Source organism: Capra hircus, chromosome 22 (genome assembly GCF_001704415.2).
Source record: "Capra hircus breed San Clemente chromosome 22, ASM170441v1, whole genome shotgun sequence".
NCBI lineage: Eukaryota > Metazoa > Chordata > Mammalia > Artiodactyla > Bovidae > Capra > Capra hircus.
In genome coordinates, this window is record NC_030829.1 from 51,456,103 (window position 1) to 51,476,392 (window position 20,290).

General features: G+C 49.2%; 2 protein-coding genes across 4 annotated transcripts; both read right to left on the reverse strand.

The window, feature by feature from the left end:
* Positions 30–1,881, reverse strand: TREX1 (three prime repair exonuclease 1). Its single transcript, XM_018067025.1, has 2 exons — positions 1,352–1,881; positions 30–1,060 (listed from the first exon to the last, which is right to left on the reverse strand). The coding sequence occupies exon 2, from the start codon at positions 1,037–1,039 to the stop codon at positions 92–94; it is 948 nt and encodes a 315-aa protein (XP_017922514.1). The 5' UTR covers positions 1,040–1,060; positions 1,352–1,881; the 3' UTR covers positions 30–91.
* ATRIP (ATR interacting protein) lies at positions 1,960–19,717 on the reverse strand. 3 transcript variants are annotated; one of them, XM_018067023.1, is made up of 13 exons: positions 19,381–19,717; positions 16,981–17,111; positions 16,196–16,366; positions 14,182–14,300; positions 11,903–12,060; positions 10,432–10,533; positions 10,008–10,137; positions 9,127–9,819; positions 4,110–4,246; positions 3,849–3,937; positions 3,007–3,087; positions 2,531–2,783; positions 1,960–2,144 (listed from the first exon to the last, which is right to left on the reverse strand). In XM_018067023.1, the coding sequence occupies exons 1-13, from the start codon at positions 19,619–19,621 to the stop codon at positions 1,987–1,989; spliced, it is 2,463 nt and encodes an 820-aa protein (XP_017922512.1). In that variant the 5' UTR covers positions 19,622–19,717; the 3' UTR covers positions 1,960–1,986. The 3 variants fall into 3 exon arrangements, with proteins under 3 accessions (XP_017922512.1, XP_017922511.1, XP_017922513.1); XM_018067022.1 differs by having other exon boundaries at positions 3,849–3,940; XM_018067024.1 differs by having other exon boundaries at positions 1,970–2,122; positions 3,849–3,940.

A 20,290-nucleotide genomic window follows, 5' to 3' on the forward strand; every position in this document is an offset into this window, starting at 1 on the left:
GCAGGAAGCTGTAAGGCCACCACGGCAGGTAGAGGTGAGTGATCGCTCAGTGCTGTGGGGGTTTTTTATTAGTCAGACTTCCCTTGCTGGCCTATTGCCCGGGCATGGCCAGGGACAGCCCATACAGCATGGCTACCGCCAAAGTCAGGAAGGCCAGCAGGCCCAGGGGGGCCAGCAGCCCCTCCCCGGGTGGGGCTCCAGGGCGCTTCACTGGGGGAGGGGCTGGCTTCGGGCTCCTGTCTCCGCAAAGCTTGGAGCTGGTGTCACTGGCTCTGGCCAGGGGCACAGTGGCTGTGACAGCAGATGGCCTCGGGTTGGTTCCAGTAGACGTTGTGACCACGTACATTGGCTTGACGGTGCTGAAGGGCTTGGCATGAGCATCCACCCACCGTAGCAGGGCCCGCGGCCTCCACTGACAGACGCTAAGCAGGGCGAGCACGTCCCCCTCGGCGGTATGCGAGTCTGGCGGGGCCTGCCCGTATAGGCGTGTGTAGACGCTGCCCAGGCTGTAGCTCTTCCTTGGGCCATGCTCCGAGGAGCTGCCAGCCGGCTCCAGAGCCTTCAGAGCAGCGATGCTGTCCACACAGAAGGCGTCGTCCAAAGCACTGGCCAGGCCCAGCAGCGCCAGCTCGGCCCGGAGCAGGGGGAAGTCGTAGCGGTCACCATTGTGGGCCACGAGGCACCAAGGCTGCGGCTGGCGCTGTAGGAAGGCGCGGATCAGGTTGACCAGGTCGGCGTCAAAGACCCGACGCCCATGTGCAGCCAGCACGGCAGTGCTCAGGCCCGTGATCTCGCTGGCCACGGGGCTGCATGCCTTCCCTGGAGCCACACACAGGGAGAGCTTGTCTAGCACCCGGGGTGGCGGGGGTGCCGTTGGCGGAGGCCCCTGAGGGGTGGAAAGGCCCTCCAGGGCATATCTGTGGATGGCCAGCAGGCACAGCTCGGTGATCTTGGGCTGGGAGAAGGGCAGGCCGGTGGCCTCCAAATCCAGAAAGATGAGGGTCTGCACAGGCCCCGGGGGCAGGGCCCGCGAGCCCATGGTGGGTGTCTGCCGCTGAGCCTGGGAAGGAGCAAGGGGTCGGGGTGGGAAAGTGAGTGCCCGCTGACGGGCGGTAAGGCGGGTGGAGTGGGAGCACCTCGGGCCTTCCCTGCCCCATTAGATCCTGTTGCTGAGCTCCAGCACCCACTATCAGGCAGGAAGACAGAGAAGGTAGGGTGGCTTCCTTAGTGGGACCTGCTCACTCAGCTGTCCAGGGGAAGGCTCAGCTCCTCCCCTGGGGCCCTCTTACTGTGTGTTGGGGTACCCACGGCCCTCCCACCCTGCCTTATCCCCTTGGGGGTTCTCACTTACCGAGGAGCCAGCAGGCAGCAATGACTCAGGGTGCACACTCTCTGGCTGGTTCTTGCTGCCGGCAGCAGCAGTGGCGGGAAGTGAAACTTGGCCTGAGCCCGCCCAACGGCTGGTGTGAGCACGGCCCGCCCCGCTTGTCAGCTGGCCTGGGCCATCCCTCCTAATAGCACCCGTCCTTCCCCAGGCACCCGCAGGGCTGCCCCAAAGGCCTCAGATCTCTGGCTGTGGGCCCACTGGCTAGCATGGTGCACCAGGGCCCTCACACGCTCACAGTGGGAGGACCAGGCTATGGGGGGAGGTTGGCTCCATGACTCGGCCTGCCAGGAGCCGCCTTGCCATGGCCATTTTGCACCCAGTCCGTCGCCTCACTTTCCCAGGCCTCCCTGGTTTAGGCCTGGGCTGAGGGCCGCCTCCACCCCTGCGCACAGTGGTTTCTTCCGGTGGCCTCAGGAGAGAGGGATGACTCAGGGCAAATCCACAGGGGCAGGGCTCCTTCCCCAGGGCAGATTCATCCCCATGGGGCTGGGGCTCCGCTCTGCTCTGCCCCTCCCGCTCTGCTCTGCCCCTCCCGCTCTGCCCACGCGGAGCAAACTCAGGAAACAGAAAGCTGGCGCGCTCTCAGCCAGTCAGTGCTTTTAATCAGAGGAGGAGGGAAGGACAGGAGTGGCTCTGGTGCCACCGTGTGGCTCGGTGCTCACAGCCCTCAGCCACAGTCCATCTCGGGCTCGTCCGCGTCGGTCTCCACGGCACAGAGATCCTCCAGGGCCGCCTCTGAGCCAAAACCCAGAAGGTTCTGTGGTGAAGGCCCAAAGGTGCCGGGACTGGGGGTGGCCCCACCACTCCGTCCGCCCCCCCAGGCCCACAGGAACTAACCAGTCCCTTCCACGCCCAGGCCTCGCTCCCTCAGCTACTGCAAGCAAAGTGATACAAAGGCAATTCAGACAGGGATGTTTCTGGAAAAGCCATGGCTCTGCCTGGCTGACTCAGTAGATACGAGCCAAAGGCAGGCTGATATACTGAGAGAGGAGCTAGAGCAGGAAAAGGAGGAGTGGCCTGGTGCTGGCAAAGGCTGTGTGGATGGCGGGCCGCTGACTTAAGGCCAGAGGGTCTGACTCGCCCGGGGACTTCAGGGCCGACCCCACGTGGGGGCTGGGGTGGGGGTGCCTACTGCAGGCTCACCTTCACAGTCGGTCACGTCAGGAAGCCCTCGAATCAGCATGCTGACCCCGGGCATGACCTGGTCGTACTGGTGCAGGACCTCCACGCAGTGCACCGTGAAGAGCTTGTCCTTCTGGGACAGGCCGTGCAGCAGCAGCACCGTGTCCCGCAGACACCGCACCGTCCGCCTCTGCCGCTCGGTCTGTGGGGGGCCCCCTGCCCGCCGCACCGTCAGCCACTGTCTGTGCAGCACCACCGTGAGTGCTCTGACCACCTGCGGGAGGGCGTGGGCGGAGGTCAGGGCATGTGGCCTCTGTACCCAGACCACCCGCTCGGCGGGGCAGCCCCGGTCCTAGCCTCCCCCCGGGGTGAAGAGGGTTCTGAGCGGCAGCACCAGGGTCCAGCCCTGGTGAAGGAGCATAGGATGCTCTCAGACAGCCCTGTCACCCACCAGCAGGGCTGCCCGCTGCCAGCCCCCTTCCGCCCCCGGCACTCACCTCCACGTTGCACTGGCAGCTGGAGCCAGTGACTGGGGAGGAGGGGCTCTGCACACCCAGCTTGGCCAGAAGCCACACAGCCTAGAATGAGAACAGACTCGGTTACATCCGCGCCAGACCACCACCCCAGTTCCGGTCACGGTGAGGGCTTTCTCAGGCTTCTCGCAGAGCTCCAGTTGCCTAAGCAACTGCCTGTCTGGAGAGTCCCTTGGACTGCAAGGAGATCAAACCAGTCCATCCTAAAGGAAATCAGTCCTGAATATTCACTGGAAGGACTGATATCAAAGCTGAAACTTCAATACTTTGGCCACCTGATTCGAAGCGCTGACTCCTTAAAAAGACCCTGATGATGGGAAAGATTGGAGGTAGGAGAAGGGGACGACAGGATGAGATGGTTGGATGGCATCACTGACTGAACGGACATGAGTTTGAGCAATCTCCCGGAATTGGTGATGGACAGGAAAGCCTGGCGTGCTGCAGTCCATGGGGTCACAAAGAGTTGGACACGACTGAGCAACTGAACTGAACTGTCTGCACTGATGGGATCCAAGAGGTAATGGTATCCCGGGCCTTCCCAGGAGACACTCAGGATAAAGACCTGTGTCTCACCAATGACCCCCTGCCTCCTGGCCCACCTCTAGGTACCCTGCCAAGTCCCAGGATACCCTGGATCCACGTGTATTATATCTGTATAGTAGGGGGCCCCCCAAAACAAGTCTTCCTTGTTAGTTTCTAAACACGTCACCGATGTGAATGAAAGCCTCTTTGGTCCCCTAAGGAGGAAAAGCGCCCCTCCGGTGGGGGGTGGCAAACCATCCACAAAGGGGCTCTGGTGCTTTCACCTCTTGCTCCAACTGCAGCCACTGTGTCTCGGAGGCGGCTGTGTCAGGTCTCGATGTGATGTACATGTACAGCAGCAGCAGGAGGCAGCCTTCTGGAAGGGAGGCCCCAGCCGACACTCAGGCTCTGCCCTCCCACCCACCGCCTGAGGTACAAGCTGCGAGAGGCCTCAGGAGGTGCCTGGCCCATCCCTGCCACCTCCCTCCCCTCCAACCAGCCGGAGCTGTCTGGGCACGTGCCCCTGATCCCCTGGCCTGCTTTACCCGAGTGGGAGCAGAGCTGAGCTGCGAGCTTCTCATGGTCCACCAGGAGGGACAGGAGCTCAATCGTCAGCAGCACGCTGGGCAGAGGTGTCTCTGGGCACAGGCATTGCGGCAGCACCCTGAACACGCACTGGAACCTAAAACACAGGGGCCCAGAAAGACGTGATGCCTCCAACGCAACTCGATAACTCACTCTCCTTTTTTACTGTCGGTAACAGGAAATTGAAGAGGCCAGGGAAGAGGAGCTTGGATTCAGACAGACCTGGGGTCAAATGCTAGCCTGCAAACAAGTGAGTTACTCTTCACTGCGGGGCTGCCGTGGCCGAAAGAGGACAGGACCTTGCCTGGCCCAGTGCCACCTCGAAAATATGGGATGCCTCGTGGACCTGGGGAGCTGGCCTCCACACTGCTCCCAGCTCCTTCCTGCCTCTGCTATCAAATACAGAGCCAGGTCTTGAGCTGAGTGTGAGAGGAAAGTCCTGAACCCACCACCAAAGGACTGGCCAGACTCTGGTCGGATCTCATGAAATCACTTGCCAGGCAAGGAAGACTTCATTTTCTCCGCTTGTCAGGATACACTAGCGCCTCTGCAGCCAAGTACGTGAAGGTACCCACTTGAGGTGTACATGGTGAGGGGCTCGGGCACTCTTCCCCCCCATCTCAGGGGCAAAGAGCTGGCCCATTCATTACCAGGGAGCCAAGTCCCAAGATAAGCACTGCTGTTTGCTCAACCCACACAACCTCCTAGATGGCGGGGGAGTTCTATGGGTGTGTCCCCTTTCATATAATGAGGTTAAGAATGTTCCCTGTGTACCATTAGGGAACAAGGTCTATTTGGGGCAAACTCATTTGAGAGCAAATCCTGTACGATAGACAAGCTGAACGTTTCTAGTCACCAGGGAGTATGGAACTTGGTGGGAAACTGGAATTTCCAAGTATCCACTAACAAGTAACCTATTAGGCTAGAAGTGGCCCACTGAAACTAAAATAAATAAATAAATCTGTCTATATATACAACGCAGTTATTTCCAAATTATGTTTTGATAGCATCAGAGCTTTCTTTTAAATGTTTTTTTCTTTTCCTCCAGAGCCCCCAAATGCACAATAAATAACAGTTGTGCTAGTCTGCATGAGGTGGGGATAAGTCCTTTTTGTTCAGAAGCACCTGTCAGAAAAAGAAAAAAAAAAAAATGCCCCTGCCATGCCAGTACCCGGGGAGCAACCCTGGACCACCTAACTGCTACACCAGATGGGGTAGAAAGACAAAACTCTGAAGGGATGACGTGCCCTCAAGCCTAGATGGGCAGTGGTACCCTTCCTAAGAGACCACAGTCTGCCTGGGCACTTTGTGCTGTACCACATAATGCTTTAGAGCCCTGGTAGCACCTTTGTTAGGCTTCGCTGGTGGCTCAGATGGTAAAGAATCTGCCTGCAGTGTGGTTCGATCCCTGGGTTGGGAGTGGGCACGGCAATCCACTCCAGTATTCTTGCCTGAAGAATCCCCATGAACAGAGGACCCTGGCAGGCTACAGTCCATGGGGTCGCAAAGAGTCGGACTGAGCGACTAAGCACAGCCCAGCACCTGTCCCTGGCTTTTGCTTTTACTCCAAGGTGAACAGGAAGCTGTGTGGTAATGGGGTTCAGCTTGTAAGCATGAAGGAATTTGGAAGGGAAGTACTATGTGGGAAGTGGCATCAGACAGTCACTCAGGAGCCTAACTGGCTTGAAACCATCGAATACACTCCCTCTGGCGTTTCAGACAAGATTCCCTAACTCAACACAGACTTTGTTCACTCAGCAAACACTGAGTGCTCAGAGAGAGCCAGGCTCTGTGCTGGGCGGGAGGACGCAGGGCTCTGAGGGTGCCGCCTGGGCTTGTGAACAGAAGGCACTTGTCTGGCCTCCAGTAAGCACCCATGAAACGGCTGCTGTGTCACATTACAGATAAGGTCAACAGGAATAAAATGGTGATCTATCTACCAAGATAACTGGTAAAAATGTGGCTCCTGGAATTCATTCATTAAAAAAATAAGAAACCAAGATGCAAGGATTTTTCACTTATCCACAGATCAACGTGACAAGCTGCATTAACAAAGTGACTAAAAACCATATGATCATCTCAACAGATGCAGAACTTTTGCTAAAGTTCAGCATCCAGTTTTGATAAAAACTTGAGAAAGCAGGCATAGAGGAAACTTAGGTCAACATATTAATAATAAAGGCAACATGTGAAAAACCCACAGCTGACATCATACGTATTGATGAAAAGCTGAAAGCATTTTCCCTAAGATCAGGAACAAGACAAGGATGTCCACTCTCACCATTTTTATTCAGCATAGCTTTGGAAGTCCTAACTATAGCGATCAGAGAAGAAAAAGAAAGAAAAAGGAATCCAAACTGGAAAGGAAGAAAAAAATTTCACTGTTTGCAGATGACATTCTGTACATAGAAAATCTAAGATGCCACCAGAAAATGACTAGAACACATCAATGAATTTGGTAAAGTTGCAGGATACAAAATTAATACACAGAAGCCTGTTGGATTTCTGTACACTAACAATGAGCTATCAGAGAAATTAAGGAAACAATCCCACTTTCCATTGCATCAAGAAGAATAAATCACCTAAGAATAAGCCTACCTAAGCAGGCAGAAAGGCCCATACTCCAAGAACTGTAAGATGCTAACGAAAGAAACTAAATACGACACAGATGAAATGATAGACCCTGTTCTTGGAAGAATCGATGCTGTCCAAGTGACTATACTAGCCAAGGCAATCTACAGATTCAGTGCAATTATTATAAAATTACCAATGGCATTTTTCACAGAACTAGAAGAAAAAAATTTAAACAGGCAGAACACTCTTTGACATAAATCGCGGCAACTGATTTTTAGACCCATCTCTTAGAGCAAACAAAAGCAAAAAAAAAAAAAAAAAGCCAATAGGACCTGCCTAATTAAATTTAAAAAGCTTTTGCACAACAAAGCAAATGGTGGACAGAATGAAAAGAGAACCCATTATTGTGGGAGAAGATAACTGCAAGTGATATGACTGATAAGGGGGTCATATATTCAGCTTATATAAACAGTTCTTACAACTCAACGTCAAACAAACCACCCAATCAAAAATGAGCAGAACTGAATGGACATTTTTCCAAAGAGGACAGCCAGATGGCCAACAGACACATGAAAAGATGCTCAGTTATCACTCATCACCAGGGAAATGCAAATCAAAACCACAATGCGATATCACCTCAAACTGGTTGAATGGCTACCACCATCAAGAACACCAATAACAAATGTTGGCAAGGATGTGAAGAAAAGGGAATCCTCCAATGCTATTAGTGGGAATGTAAATTAGTGCAGCCACTGTGGAAAAGAGTATGGAAGTGTCTCAAAAAACTAAAATGGGAGTACCATATGATCCATCAATTCTACTTCTGGGTTATATCCGGGAAGGAAAAAAACAAAACACTAATTTGGAAAGATACATGCACCCCGACGCTCACAGAAGCATTATCTACAATTACCAAGGTATTGAAGCAACCTAAGTGTCCATCAACAGATGAATGGATAAAGAAGTTGTGATACACACACACACACAATGGAATACTGTTTTTCAGTCGCTAAGTCATGTCGGACTCTTTGGGACCCCGTGGACTGCAGCTTGCCAGGCTTCTCTGTCCTTCACTATCTCCTGGAGTTTGCTCAAATTCATGTCCATTGAGTCGGTGATGCTATCTAATAACCATCTCATCCAATGCCACCCCCTTCTCCTTTGGCTTTCAATCTTCAATGCAATACTACTCAGCCATAAAAGGAACAAAATTTTGCCATGTGCAACAACATGGATGGCCTTGGAGGGCATTATAAGTGAAATAAGACAGAGAAAGGCAAAAACTATATGATACCATGTATAGGTAGAATCTAAGAAATATAGGAAACCAGTGAATTAAAAAAAGATAAAGACTCATAGACAGAGCCAACTAGTGGTTACCTTTGGGGAGAGAGAAGGAAGGAGGGGCAAAATAGGGGTAGATTAAAGAAGCATTGTTATGGGATTATATGAAATCATGTGTGTGAAACTTCTGAAAATTGTAAGGCACTGTGGAATTTTAACAGAAAAAAAGGAAAGAGAAGACTCAAAAGAAAAAAAAAAATTCCAAGCAACCAGCCACTGTGACCTGGGCAATCTGCTGTCCACATTACTCTGCAGTACACTGTGTCGAGCTCTGAGCACCACCTTTAGGATGGATCAGACAGGCGGGAGTATATTCATACAGCAACCAGGATCCAGAAACGTGTTTAGTAAACAGGTATTCTGGGCTCAGAGACGAAAAGACTTAAGATCTGTGCAGCCAGTGGAGTCGTTCCAACACAGGAACTGGCCTCTGGGTGGAGTGCTGAGGGGGGAGATGAGATTCTAGGACTAACTAGAGGACTGGCTGGGTGAGGTTTACCTTCTCAAGTGTTCAAGGTCTGGAATCCCAAGCTAGGAATTTATTATAATAGTGTTTCGCAACAAACTTTAAGAGGAACAAGTAACCTGTGGCTCATGCCAGTGGTGGGCACCTTGCAGATGGGCAGATTCCCAGCAGTCAGCTTGTACCTGCACACCCTCTGCTTCCTCAGGGAACCCCAGCAAACTCAACTTCAACATGCCTGTGATGTGCAGTCTTCACCTGACGCACGTCCCAGGTCCAAAGGTCTCTGGGTTCGGTCTTTGTCTTGGGGTCAGGACGCTCTTCCATAGTGACTAGCAGCCTTCTTTTAACACATGTGTGTTTTGCTTACCTACTGTCTAGAGGCAGCACTAAGCCAAATAAACCACTTCCTTGGTTCTAACACCTGGCCCCATTTCCCAAGACTTCAGAACTCCCTGAGCCAAGAACCTAAACCAAGGCTTAGAGCTGAGCAGTATGAACGCGGCAAGATGGGAGCAAGCTCAGGGGCCACAGGACAGACCTCGAGAGGTCAGGTAAGACCCACAAGGAATCATGACTCCCATGCTGCAGGATACCTGGGCAGGAAATCAAAGGAAGCATTTTCAGCTAATTTCACCAAAACCTTAAGGCACTGGCTGAGGACACTGGCTTGAAGGTGACCTGTTGCTGCAGAAGAGGAAGCCAGAAGGTGAAGGAGCATCTTCAAGAGTGGATGCTGGCCTTGGTCCTTGGCAAGCCCCTCTGGGGCTGAGGTCGCATCCTCATGACTATGTCTGGGAACCTGGTTCTGGTCTCCTTCGCCTGCAGCAGGCTCAGCTCCCGCTCCTGACAGTAACAGGCAGACGACTGCTCCGCTGTGGCACACCAGGTGCTGGAGAACACTAAGTGCCGCCACCGAGAAGCCTTCCAGGTTACAAAGAGAGTCCTCTGGGCTGGCCTCTACCCCAGGGCTCACACGGGAGGGGTGTGTCGGCGGGTCTGCAGGCGCTCCGCTTCTCTTGGCTGCTGCCAAATCCTGCAGAGCCTGGCAGTGTAAGCCGATGAAGAACTGTACCAGGGGGAGGAGATGCACAGCCCCAGGGAGCCTGCGGAGCGGGAAGGCCCTTCCGTCGCCCTCTGCTGGGTCTCTGTCGCTGGAGCCTTCCTCATTCCTGGCGACCAGGTTCAGTCCGGTGAATGCCATGTGCTGCGCTTCTCTCAGGGCTGAGAAGGGAAATGACCCATCGCGAGGACCTGTGGTCCTCAGGCTTGAAATCCCAGTCAAGGTACTAGCAACAAACACAAAAGAAAAGACACAAATGTGAGAGGCAGATATGGTCAAGCAACCCAGATAGCCTGCTGGCCAATTCTCTCATCTCCCTGCCCAGAGCAGATGTCTGAGGCTGGTCAGGACCAGATGGGAACTTGCTTCCCAAAAACTCCTTCCAGACAAGCTTTTCAGGAGTCTTGTGCTTACCTGCCAAGCCCCAGTAGCTGGAACTGGGTGCCAGCAGGAGCCTCAGGACAACTGCTCAGGAGATGGCACAGACCCAGGGGGGACCCGGGGATCAAAGGCTGCTTCAGGAGAAGGTTTATCAAAATGGAGCCTGCGGAAAGACAAGGTAACATGAGAGTGCTTTTCTATGATGCCAACTCTCCTCTCAACGGCCACTGAGGTCCCCTGAGACACCTATGGGCACTGAAGGCTCGGGGGCATACTTTCTCTTGGCCCCTCCCAGTTTACAGTCACATACTTCAATCACAGATTCCTGTTCCCACTGACCCTCTAAAGCATTGCTAGGTTCCCACAGCCCAGGACAGTTAGGCAATTCCAATGCAGCATCACAGAGCACGATCAGAGTCAGGCAGGCATCTGGCAGAAGGGGCACGCCTTCTGGTACCTTGATTGCTTGATCTCTGCATCCAGCTGTCAAGAAGACTTTTCTGGGGCTCTTCCTGCTTTATGGGGCCACCTCCCAGACTGTGGGCTTTATTCTCTGCAACTAGATAAACAAAATGTTAATCAAAGTTAGAACATGAAAGCATGCATCTATCAGAAACGCTTTAAATGTGACGAGTTTCAAACATACATTGTTCTAATTTTTTCAACTCTGGATCAAAACAAGAGCCAAAGCAACTCATGAACCTTAGCATCTTTGCCTTCCTCATTCAAAATAGGAACTTGTACAAGGAAAAGAAAATTAAATTGTGTGCCCCACTCCAAAGTCAGGCAATAACATAAAAGCTGTAATCATAACATTTATGCGATTCTTATTACATGCCAGACACTGTGCTAAGAGGTTTACACCTGTCAACTCTCTTGTTCTTCACACTAGCCCTCCCAGGAGGTGTTATCAGTGGCTTTGGTCTATATATGGGAAAACTGAAGCACAGAGGTTCGGTGTGAGTCTGTGCGTATGTGTGTGTTCAGTGTGTGTGTGTGTGTGCTTAGTCGCTCAGTCATGTCTGACTCTTTGCGACCCCATGGACTGTAGCCTGCACCAGGCTCCTCTGTCCATGGAATTTTCCAGGTAAGGATACTGGAGCAGGTTGCCATTTCCTTCTCCAGGGAAATCTTCCCAACTCTAACCGCTTCTCAATTTGCACCCAAAATGTGAGTAGCTGTAGTTCTCAGGGGTGCCGTGATGCTAGTGATTTGACAGAGCTGATGGTGGTAGGACAGAGGCAGTGTATCTGAATGGCAGGATAAACTGGCACAGCACAGTCTCCCAGTGAGAAACTGCTAATGCTAGATTGCTTCTCTCTAGAAGGCAGTAGCACTGTCTCAGTCTGGACTCAGCCTGGCTACGAAAGGAGCGCATAATCCTGCATCCCAGTTGTGTTTCTGGCCTGTCAATGGATGCTGACTGTGGAGGTTTTAAAATATGCCTGCAAGTTCTTTGACACACTTGCACTCAAAGGGCGCAGCATAGTTTTCTTCCCCTTGAACACAGCCCAGACTCAGGGACTCAGTTCTAATGAACAACATGCTGAGTGATGGAACTGATGCTATGTGACTTCAAGGTTCAGACACAGAAAGGATAGATTCCGCTTCCACCAAGCTCTCTGAGTTTGCTAGCTCTTTAGGAAGCCATCTACGGGGTGAGGAGGTCAGCCAAGGAGCCCTGGGGAGAGGCCCACATGTGAAAAGGAATTCTACTGCTAGACATGTGAGCGCACCACCTTGAAACAGATCCTCCAGCCCCTGACAAGCCTTCAGTGATTCCAGCACCCTTGGAGACAAACCATCCCCACTATGCTGTCAGAACTGTGGGCCCACAGAAAGGAGGAGAAAATAAACACTCAGTTGTTTCAAGGCTCAAGGTCAAGTGGTCTGATATTGAGATGTAGACGACAGAGAGATGGACTTACCCTCTCTGCTCATTGGGGACTTGTATGCTGGGTCTGTCTGGCAGGGCTGGGGAAGGGACTTGTTAGCACTGAAAGACTCCTTTGTAGGGAAAGATGGTTTTCCAAATTGTGGAGAACATGCTTCTGGCTTTATAACCACAGAAGGGCTTTTCCTAGGACTGGAAAAAGTTAACTATGAAAGCAGAGTAATGATTCTGCTAACCCTATGTAAAATTCCTGGTTATAAAACTTCTAACAGGCTTTAAACTTTTCATGCCTAGCTGATTTGACCAAAAGATTCATCTACTCCACATCTGTTAGTCTTTGTCAGGATAGCAGTGTAAAAGTCAAGGCATTTTCATCCAAATGGTAGAAAAAAATCTTTCATTTGTTTCCACCTTCAAAAGTATTGGGCAGAATTCAAGTACTATTTCCATTTCCACCAAAACATATTTTTAATTTGTCACCTCTTTTAAAAATATACACGTCTCCTCCCCCTTGAACCTGCCTCCCACCGCCCACCCCATCCCACCCCTCTAGGTTGTCAGAGGGCCATGTTGAGCTCAGTGTTACACAGCACCGGTAATGTGTACGTCTCAGTGCACCTCTCTGTTTGTCCCACACTCTCCTTCCCTGTGTCCACAAATCTGTTCTCCATGTCTAGGTCTCTATTGTTGCCCTGCAAATAGGTTCATCAGTACTATTTTTCAAAATTCCATATATATATGTGTGTGTATATATATGTGTGTGTGTGTGTATATATATATAGACGATACTTGTTTTTCCCTGAATTACTTTACTCTGTGTAACAGGCTCTAGTTCATTCACCTCACTAGAACTGACTCGAATTCATCCCTTTTTTATGGCCGAGTAATATTCCACTGTGTATATGGACCACAACTTCTTTGTCCATTCATCTGTGGATAGACATCTAGGTTACTTCCATGTCTTGGCTATTGTAAATGGTGCTTCAGTGAACACTGGGGTACATGTGTCTGTTTCAATTATGGTTTTCTCAGAGTATATGCCTAGTAATGGGATTGCTGGGTCATATGGTGGTTTTATTTCTAGTTTTTTAAGGACTCTCCATACTGTTCTCCACAGTGGCTATATCAGTTTGCATTCCCATCAACAGTGTGAGAGGGTTCCCTTTTCTCCACACCCTCTCCAGCATTTATTGTTTGTAGATTTTTTGATGATGGCCATTCTGACTGGTGTTAGGTGATAACCTCACTGTAGTTTTGATTTGCAGCAACCTCTTTTTTCAAATGGAAATATAGTTCTATACAATATTATCTACGTTATAAGCATATGATATAGTGATTCATAATTTTTTAAAGTTATACTTCATTTATAGTTATTATAAAATATTGGCTACATTCCCTTTGGTTTGCAGTATATACTTGTAGCTTATTTTATACCTAATAGTTTGTACCTCTTACTCCCCTACCCTTATATGGTCCCTCTCCCCACTGTAACCACTAGTTTACAACAACCTCTTTTCTAATACTCAGGGACTGAATTAAAAGATTTTCGGTAGAAAGAGCATCTAGTGCGAGGTGTGTTGTTTCTTGCAACTAGGAAATGGCTGGTCCCTTGGTACCAGGGTTTTTATGTTAGAGAAGCAGTCTTAAGCCTCTGATTAGATCAGACAATGCTGAGGCCGTCCTGTGAGTAGAGTGTGAAGAGGTAAGGATGGATTCCTTCTGCTGTCCTCTGTCTTACCTGGACTATGTAAGGCCTAGAGAGTTCAGTTTCATACCCTGCCCATTATAAGCAAAGGCAGCAGAATGCTGAAAACCAGAAAAAGACGACCTGACTCACACTGTTCAAGTTTCAAGGCTGATACTGACAGACTTCTCACAGGACAGACATTAACAAACTGCTTATATCTGCAGCAAAGGTGGGGGCCATTGGGCAGCAAATGAGAAAAAATGTTCTAAGCAATTGGGACTGACATACAGTTGGGAGAAAATCACGTATCTGAAACAAATTACATAAAAACTAAGACTGGTCTACCCTAAAACTCTAGAGGTCATCTTTCCAGCCTTTTCTCATCCTGAGGAGTTGTGTTTATAAAGTCCTACAGGGAGAAGGCACTTTCAGAGAATGTGGGACCCTTATGCTACAATCCCCCAAACCATTCCAGCCTCATCTGAACCACCTTTGAGGCCTCTGGAAAAGAGGATCTGTGCCCCAGTAGCAGATTCTAACTGACCTTTGTTCACGACTAGCCTGATACTGTCATTCAGACTTTTTAGGAAACAATAACTGTTTCCCCCCGCTAGCGCCATCATTACCTGATGTGGGAACCGGTGGGTACAGCTAGTTTATTAGCTCGTTCACTGCTCTGAAGCTTTGTTCTTAATTCATTCATCTCTGCATCTTTAAACTGGAGTTCAGACTGCAAGGACTGGAGCTGGAAGGCAAAAGAAATATAGAGGTCTCATCACATTTACAGAAACAGCTCTGGGGGACTGCCCTGGCAGCCCAGTGGTTAAGATTCCATGTTTCCAATGCACGTGGTCCAGGTTTGATCCCTGGTCTAGGAAAAAGGATCCCACCACCAACAACAATAAAAAATAGTTCTGGGCTTCAAAAATCTCCAGCTAGTAAAAGAAAAACAAACAACGAGAAATAGTATAAAAGTCTGCTGTGACATAAATGTCCTAAAATATCAAGTTTTAGCTTTCTTACTGAAAGATGGCATGGTATTCTAGAAAGATATTTTGACCTGCTTATTGCTAGGTGGTATGTGAGAATTCAAACATCATTTACTCAGCCTCTCTGAACTTCAGCTGATGTGTAAGATAAATACCTGTCTTCATGACTGGGGGGATTAAGTAAGAATGTAACTGTAAAATGCCCAGCACAAAGCTTGCCAAGGTGCAGTATCTCACAGTAACATGGAGACCTTGTAGTGAACATGCTGTTGTGGTTTAGTCGCTCAGTCGTGTCTGACTCTTTGTGACCCCATGGACTGGAGCCCCCCAGGTTCCTCTGTCCATGGGATTTCCCAGGCAAGAATACTGGAATGGGTTGCCATTTCCTCCTCCAGGGGATCTTCCCGACCCAGGGATCAAACTCATGGCTCCTGCACTGGCAGGTGGGTTCTTTACCCCTGAGCCCCCAGGGAACATGGTGGTGCACAGTCCAGGTCTTCGTGAAGCTCTGGGCTGAGAATCTGGAATAGTTTTACCAAAACCCTGACCAGTGTGTGGAGACCTGCTGCTCTGGCTGACAGTAACTGCTGCCATTCCCTGAGCATGGTCCATGCCAGGCATAGCACCAGACACAAGTGCAGGACCATGTAAGTTTCACAACAACCCTTCTGGTTATTTTCGGGAACAGATAAAGGAGATGAGTCATAGTGCAGGACTGATCGCCCTGAGGTCACCGCCTGAATGTGATAAAGCCTGGCTTCAATCTCTGGCTTGTTGGTACCTCCCTTGGTCTTCACTATGCATATGGAAAAGCAACTACTGCTGTTAGTGTTAGGCACAGGTCAGCGCTTCTTCAAAGATTACCAAGTTTGCTGAATGACGTAATGGCAGAGTAAAACCCATGTCCTTATTTGGGAAGTGAAGGAAAGTAATATATACCTGGCACCTAGTTTTTCTCCCCACAACAGTAGCTCCGTCCCCTAAGAAACATCATTTTCCTGCCTTTGAATATATGATTTGAATGGGAGCTATTATCTCTTTGGTTCCAGTGACTAGTTCCGGGGCAGGCACCTGACTCAGATTAGACCAGTTAGGGCCTTCCCCAGAATTTTAAAACTTGAGATGAGGACCTCTAAGTCTTCAGTCTGTTCTGGAGCTGTGAAATATGAGCCCTGGAGCTCCTAGAGAAGACATCCTCAGCCATAAGGATGGAATTTATCAACAGCACAGAGACTAAAGATGAGTCCTGGTAAATCTCAAGTCATTTGAGACTGCAGTACATCTGTTTTCCCCAGACTTAGTTACAGAAGGCAATCCTTTTTTTGTTTGTTTGTTTGGCTTAAGCTAGGTCAGTTGAGTTTCTGATCTGCCCAAAAGGAAAAAAAAAAGCATAATTTAAGCCTGTGTCTGCAAAGTGTTAGCCAGTGACTTAGGCAACCACAGCAAAGCAGAATTTCATCTATGTCCTTTTCCAAGCCACAGAGCCTCAAAGAAAAGTACATATAATTAGTTGGTAGCAAAAGTATTTTCAACAAACAACTGCTGAAATCTTCCTGGGAGATTTATAAGCAACTTTAGGCATTGATTCCAAAGGAAATCAGTAAGCAGGCAAAGCTGATGTCCATACAAGCAAAACATATCTCTGGGTCACCTTTTTGGAGAATTCCTTTTCTTTTTCACTGAGTGCTTGAGTTTTCTCTTGCTCAAGAAGGAAATGAGATCTTCTCTGTTCCTCTAGAATGGATTCTGTCTGATGCAATGAGTCCCGCAAAATTTTAATTTCTCCATTTTTAATGAGCACTTCTTCTTCCATTGCCTTCATCTGGAAATTCCAAATTGATCTTGTGAAAGGTTTGTAAGGGAAAATTATATATGCACTTATTTCAATATGTAGCTGGGGAGATGAAGAAACACATTTAAAACATGTCCAAAGAATCAATAAGTGCTCAGAATACATCCATGCCAACCAGACTATGACCTGCTAGGTCCATTCCTGGGACAGCAGGTTTTCAGCAAATAGCTTAAGGACGTACTTGTCACTTCTGCACGCACATTCCTAAGGTCCTAGGGACCTATAGATAGTCATATGAAAGATGTCTGCTTTTTTGCAAAACTTAATGAAAATAGCAACCATTATGATGTTGTGTTTCTTCTATAAGACACATGCTATAAATATCTCAGTACTATAACAGAAAGTTTGTATCTCTTTTTGTACAGGGTTTACAAAGTGTTTCTTTTCTTGCCTTGGCTGTTAGGAATCTCAGGATTTAGTTGCAACCAAAATTTTCTGGATTTCTTTCCCCAGCTTTCTCCCAATTCACGGGGATGAATCTGGACTCTTGTCTTAAAACTTTTCTATATTTTATTGTATAATGCTTTCTAACACATGCATAAGTGAATGCATTAACTACAAAAATGACAAGTTAAATCCCTTACCTTTTCTTTAAGTTCTTTGTATTGTGCCTGAAGTACCTCTAATTCAAAATTATCTTTAACTGGAACACTTTCTCTGTTTTTCCCTGCAGGATATTTTGACATTCCATCTAATCTGGTGAACTTATGAACATCTGTAAAAAACAACAATCAAGAAAAATCAGTTCCCATATACTTTTTAAGACTCAGTATTTTCCCACTTTTACCAGCCAGTGCTGAAAACAATCACTTTTGAAAGCAAATGAGAGAAAGATCTAGTAAGGAGAATAGGTATTTTCCAACATAAGAACATGATTCAATCCTTATGAAATAACAAATTCTGCCACCCCCTCCCCATTCCACACTCAGTTTCTTGTTTTTTCTCCCCTGCATCCAGTTTTAAGGGTCTCAGCTAAGGGCTGAACGGTGCTGTGGGAACCTCACTGTTCGAATCTCAGTGATCCATTATTCAACAGTATTTACTTAGCATCTACAATATGTCAGGCACAATTTAGCCTCTAAAGAAAGCTACAGTGATGACGGAAGTGGATACAGTCCTTACACTCATGGAGCTTACATGGCAATCAAAAATATAAGAATAAACGTAAAAGTACGACTGTTATAAGAGCTGCAGAGAAGAACAAACAGAGCAATGCCTGTAACAGGGGATTTCATCCACAAGGACAACTGGAAGCCTTCCCGGCTGCTAAGTCGCTTCAGTCGTGTTCGACTCTGTGCGACCCCATAGACGGCAGCCCACCAGGCTCCCCCATCCCTGGAATTCTCCAGGCAAGAACACTGGAGTGGGTTGCCATTTTCTTCTCCAACGCATGCAAGTGAAAAGTGAAAGTGAAGTCGCTCAGTCGTGTCTGACTCTTAGCAACCCCATGGACTGCAGCCCACCAGGCTCCTCTGTCCATGGGGTTTTCCAAGCAAAAGAGTACTGGAGTGGGGTGCCACTGCCTTCTCCAGAAGCCTTCCCTAGATAAGTGATAACTGAATGGAGAGCTGAAGAACAAGCAGGAATTAACCAGAGGAGTGGCGATGCGGAATGGATGGAAAGAACACTCAACGTGTAAGAAACAGCAATAGGGACTTCCCTGGTGGTCCAGTGGTTAAAACTTCACACTTGCACTGCAGGGAGGGTGGGTTTGATTCTTGGGAACTAAATCCCACATGCAGTGCAGCAAAAAAAAAAAAAAAAAAAAAGACACAGCGTGTGCAGTTTCTGTATTGTAGGGAAGCAGGGAGAATTCAAGGAATGAAGGAAGGTCAGTGTGGCTAGAAACCCAAGAGGCAAAGGGTCAGGCCATGCTGGGTCTTCCGGGCCATGTTAATGATTTTAATCTTTATACCAGAAGTGTGAAGTCATTAAAGGCTTTCAGTAGGGATGTTCACTGTGCATCTCTGTGTGACAGAGATTTTAGTTTTAAAATGATCACTCTGGCTGTGGTGTGAAGTCTGACTTGTAGGAGTCATAACTGGAAATGTGTACACAATTTAGTGGACTTTTGTCCATGGGAGGGGTGATGGTAACACAGATCAGGGAGATGGCAGAGATGATGCAGAGGATGGATTCTTGGGATGGAAGAAAAAGGTACAGGATTTGGAAAGGGGCAAGGGGGATGTTGGCTTGTGGTATGGGATGGAAAGTGGTGCCAGTCTTCACCATGCAGAACATGTGTTCATCAACATGTCTTTTCTGACTGTCTGCTTTGCCAGGCACCATGCTAGAGATGTTGGCAGATGACTGGATTTCCAGGAAATGACTGTGTGGAATTTAACTCGCCTATAAGACATCCAAGTAGAGATTCAAGGTACCCTCAAAACCTTTCTCTTCTAGGGAGCCCCATAAGACGTCACTAGAATGAGTGTAAGCTCCAAGAAGGTGGGGGCTTTTGTTTGTTGCTAAGTGTCTGTAGCTTCTAAGGTTTGGGCACCTAGTACAATTTATTGGTTGTATAAAAAGAATAAGTCTATCCTATCTCTTGCCTCTGCCAGATCCCTCTTGTGCTCAGGCGGTCCAAAGGAAAAGATGGTCTTCATTCGATCCAAAGCCTCCCAAATATGTCATAACCATGGGTCCCCATGTGTAGGTAAAGATGCTTCTTATGGCTGTGATGGATGTGTTGCAAAGATCTCTGCTGAGAACTAACAACCCAGTGGTCCAAAGTACAGAAACCCAAGTAAAATGTTAACCTAGCTTCCTATATTCCAAATCGGCTGTTTGACATTCCTGATACATTTCTCCCCTCAAATCAAAAGACCTCTTGGGACACACCGCTGCTTAAATCAAACTGTTCCTAGGAAGGGGCAGTGTGGGTGCAAGACACCGGAACGGTCACTGCGGGGTTGCGAAGGCACAGCCATCTAGGGGGGTCTAGGGAAGTCTGCACCACTCTCAAGGGGAAAAGGCGAACTCACTGGACACGTCCCGAGCCGTGGTCGGGCACTGGCTCAGGGCCTGGGACGCAAGCGTGTCGAGTTCCTCCAGGTCGTCGGCGGTGAAATCCCCATGCAGGCCGAATGGGTCTTCGGGGTCCGGTGCGGCGGGGATGCCTCGGGCCCGCTTGCTCGGAGGGTGCCCGGTGCTGGGCGGAGGGCCAGGACTAGGTGCCGGGGGCCCACTTCGCCTCCTGCTGCCTGAAGCGGAGATTCCAGCCATGCCTGCCTCCGGCTGATCTCTAAAGACACTGAGCCTGGCCTATACCCGCGTGGAAGAGGGATGGACCAACCGCCCGCGCGCCGTGGCTCGCCTCAGCCGCCGGGACACGCCCCCGAACCAACGAGCCAATCACCTGCCAGTTGGCGGGCGCAGAGGAATGACATCATCAGAGCGCGCCGCGATGCTCCATTGAGTGCCCGCTGAACCCTGTTGCTTCCCGCCCTTGTTGGGCCCAACCTCGCCTGGCGCTCTGGTACCGATTGTTAGGATTCGGTAGGCCACTGCGGTGGTGTAAGGGCAGCGAACTGAGTTACCTAGGCAAATTCACCAGCCCCACCACGCAAGTAGTTGTGTCTCCGCTCCCTGACATGCCCTGGGGTACAGAGCAGCGCTTGCTGGAGGTCGCCCAGATAGATATTAGCCGTGCAATGTGAATCTATGGCATTCAGACTTTTGGTTTTTGTGACCTCGCTGTCCAGCCAGACCCACTTCTCAAATACCCCAGGCTCTTTTGAGGAGGAGTGTGGAAGAATGGGGTTGGGCTAGGAGTTAGGAATAGAGCTGTTATGAGCACGCATCTTTGAGTACAGTAAATGTTTTGAATGTGTACATTTGGTGAAAGTCTGAGAAGGGTGTGCTTGTGTTGAAGGGTGTAGGAAGTCCTTAGGC